Genomic DNA, 3987 nt, shown 5'->3' with positions numbered 1-3987 from the left:
TATGGCTTCTCAGCCACCAGCGAAGCTTCTTCGACTGTCAGACATTTCCTCACAGGACAGGCATACATGTATCCGGTCCCCACAAAAAACTCTACCCAATCATGTGACATACACCTCTCAGCCTGTACTCCAGTCGGATGGCTATTCAGCTGGAATTTTAGAAGAGGAATTATGATGGGCTTAGATGATAATCAACCAGGCTTAATAAAAAATACAGGGAAAGCTGGGGAGGTGATAATTAATTTTGCACTGGCGACTTATCCAAAGCATAATCAATCGGGGATAGCACCAACAGAGAAGTTACATATGATTCCAATTCAATCACAATAAGTTCTGAATTACTCAAAGTCTAATGATGGAGGTAAGCTTTCCAATAATCAACCATCTAGTAAGATACCTACTATGGTAAAAACCCTGGTATCGTCCAACAAGGGGACCAGTGTGGATGTTTTGATGTCCATGCCGGGAAATGAAGCTCATATACCTATTGGGGCCCTAGGTATTGTTGGTGTATGGACCAAACCTAGTCATGGAAAGGACCCCCTATGTCTAGGATCACTCACTCTTTGGCCATGAAATTAAGAGCCCAAGAGGTTATGAAAGCTGAGTTTATTCAAATTGAACCACCAAGAATAACAACAAAACAAAGTCTTCTAGCGATTGTGTTTAAGTCTGAGGATTACAAAGTAAAATTAGCAAAGAGATGTCAGTTTACCTTGATTGGGAAATTTGAAAACGACATGCCTAAAATAGAGGTGATTAGGAGACATTTTATCTTGCAAATAGAGTTAAAAGGAAAGGTTAAACTTACTCATTTAATTCCAGGCATCTATATATTGACCTGGACAATGAGTATGACCATTCAACAGTTTGGTCAAAGGGGAATATGTACATCCAAGGACAGCTGATAAGATTTTAATTGTGGACCCCCACCTTTAACCTTGATGAAGAAACTCCACTGGTCCCTGTATGGGTTAGTTTGCCTGAGCTTCCCTGGCATTGCTATTGTATGGAGGTAGTGACACCTCTCTTATCCCTTAATGGCAAAGTTTTGTTTTTAGATTTGATAACTTACAAAAAAACCAGGGGTAGTGTGGCTAAGGTAAAATTACAAATTAACCTCACCAAGCTAAGACCCCAGCATGTTTGGTTGGGCTATGATAATGATGAACATGGTGAAGGCAGATGGCTAACCATTTTGTATGAATAGGTTCTTGAATATTGTACTTATTGCAAGCACCAAGGACATGCTGTAAGATCTTGTATTGTCAAAGAAAAACATGAGGCTGCTAGGAAAAAACTGGTTAAAGATCCTCAGGGAGAAGGTTCATAGGAAGAATCTCTATCATGCCAAGGGATGTAAAATCCACCTAGTATATTGAAATAATAAAATACAGATAAAGGCAAGGCACCCATCAGTGAGTGGCAGAACCAAAAAAGGAGGAGTAGAGACAATTAAAGACTGATAATCAAACTAAGGTCTCGAACTAAGTATAAAGGGGTACAAAAAGATACTTCTGCTCCATCCACATCAAATGCTTTTACAGCTTTTCAGTATGAGAGTGAGACCATAATTACTTGTCCAGGCATTAATAAAAAGGAAACAAATACCACAATACATAGAAAAGTCTAACAGTGGCAAGCATGAGGATCAATAAGTGGCTGATGAAAGTGATAGGCACCTTTTACCTGATTAGGTGAACAAACCAGAGGACATTGAGTGGCCTGGAGAGGGTGGGATGTTTACTATAGAGGATACAATGGCTGAGACAGTGGCTCTTGACCAGTTATAGAATATAGTGATTCCTGATGAGGGAATGGATATTGGTGTGGAACCTATTACAGTGTTAAATGAGGCTTCCCCTAAATTCCAAGAGAAAGTGGATCTTGAACAGGTGTGGGATCAAGCTATTGTTACTGAAATATACCCCTAGAGGTTTTCTCAAGATCTTGATGATAAATACATGAGTGATATATTCAGAGGATGATACAGATGATGGCAACTTGGGTCAGCTGGAGAAGATTGATGAAATGGGACTGATGTATTTGATCTAGGAGATCAAGAAGAGTTTGTTAAAGAGGTAAACCATATTGCTAGTTAGCATGGACTATCTCCTAGGGGGTCCCTAATCAAATCAATAAAAAGAGCCAAACACAATATACCCAACTCAAATGGACACACAACTAGACCTCTTACCAGGTCTCATTTCCATAAAATAGTCCAATAATCAGTTATCTTATTTAGAATACAAGCGGTATATTTACCCAAGGTGTTCTAGAAAAACTCCAACAACTCATAAGTATTCACCATATCTCTTTGATTGCAATCCTGGAATCTTTCTCCAGTAATATACATCTTAAGTAGCAAAAAGGAAACTTAAGATAGAATATGTTCTTTGCAACTCTAATGGCAAGATTTGGCTCTTATGTTCCCTGGATATCTCTTACGATATCATTAATAATGAGGACCAACAGATTATTTGCTCAATTACACACTCTTCCCTGTCTCAAGCCTATCTAATGACCTTTGTTATGCCAAATACAGAGATACATTAAGAATACCTTTGTGGAATAAGCTGGTACAACTGTCTACATCAACTCTACCTTGGTGCACAATTGGGGACTTCAAAGTAATTACTGAAGTAGGTAAAAAGTTGGGAATTATCCCTTATGATATGAGGAAAATCTTTGAGTTTCTGGGGGTGATTAAGGCTTGTGTTCTAATTGATTTGGGGCTCCATGGTCCCAAGTTTACTTGGTCCAACCTGAGAAGTGTTCAGTTTAGAATATGGAAAAGATTGGATAGAGCAATGGTATTAGATACTTGGTTAAAGGATATTCCTTTGACCAATATTGCTTACTTGTCTTCTGTTGGGTCTGATCATTGTCCCCTACTCCTAAAAATGCAATAAAGGGTGGAGTTAGATGTCAAATACTTTAAATTTCTGGATTGTTGGGTGGAGCATCCCACATTCCTTAACACTGTGGAGACTTGCGGCAAAATCCTTGTGTAGGAACACCCATGTGGAGATTTCAGCAAAAATTAAAAAGACTAACTTCTACTTTAAGTCAGTGGTTTAAAGAGGTATTTGGTGATATCTATGCCAATGTTAAATTATATGAAGAAAAGGTCAAGGTAACTGAGGAAAAGTTGATCTTGAATGGTATTGATGAAAACAGAGAAGAATTCTATAAAACACAAGCTAAATATATGGAAGATGCTATATTAAGGCAAAAATATCAATTGCACTGGTTTAAGTATGGTGATATAAACTCCAGCTATTTTTATGCCTTTATCAGAGGAAAAAGAAGAATATTCATGCACAAATTCAAGAATGAGGAGGGGGTTTGGTTCCAAGGAGATGCTGACATAGCTGCAACTGCAGTTACACATTTCCAGGATATCTATACTGGGATAGCAGATTATGTACCTGAGAAAATGCTAGCTAATATCCCTAAATTAATTTTTGATGAAAAAAATGAGTTTCAACAAGCTATTCCTACTTTGGAAGAAGTAAAGGATGTGGTCTTCTCTATTAGTACTCACTCAGCAGCAGGTCCTGATGGTATGGATGGTAAATTCTTTCAATTCTGCTGGCATATTATTGGTATGGAACTTCTCTGAGTGGTGATTGCCTTCTTTTATAGTCATATTATGCCAAAATATTTTACTCATACTTTTTTTATTCTTATTTCTAAAGTGTCACACCGCAGAAAGCTTTCTGAATATATACCTATCAGTTTGAGCAACTTTACTAATAAAGTCATTTCTAAATTTATTTACCTCAGATTAGCCCCCATCCTTCCCACCCTTATCTCTAGCAACCAGTCAGGATTTGTGAGAGGTAGGAATATTACAAAAAATATAATGCTTTCTCAGGAGATCATCTATAGCATTAAGAAACCAGTTATAGGTGGAAATGGGTGTTATTAAACTGGATATAGCCAAGGCATATGATAGGGGTCTTGGTCATACAATTGCCTTGC

The 3987-nt window shown here is 37.8% G+C and overlaps 1 protein-coding gene across 1 annotated transcript; it reads left to right on the top strand.

Annotated features, from left to right (window-relative positions):
- The first annotated feature begins 3022 nt into the window (after positions 1–3022).
- LOC124899473 lies at positions 3023–3625 on the top strand. The gene has a single exon (XM_047414367.1). It carries the CDS (start codon positions 3023–3025, stop codon positions 3623–3625), a length of 603 nt encoding a protein of 200 aa, XP_047270323.1.
- The last annotated feature ends 362 nt before the right edge of the window (positions 3626–3987 follow it).

This window comes from Capsicum annuum, chromosome 6 (genome assembly GCF_002878395.1).
Source record: "Capsicum annuum cultivar UCD-10X-F1 chromosome 6, UCD10Xv1.1, whole genome shotgun sequence".
Classification (NCBI taxonomy): Eukaryota; Viridiplantae; Streptophyta; class Magnoliopsida; order Solanales; family Solanaceae; genus Capsicum; species Capsicum annuum.
The sequence above is the reverse complement of the archived record's forward strand: the minus strand, read 5'-3'. Positions and strand labels throughout refer to the sequence as shown.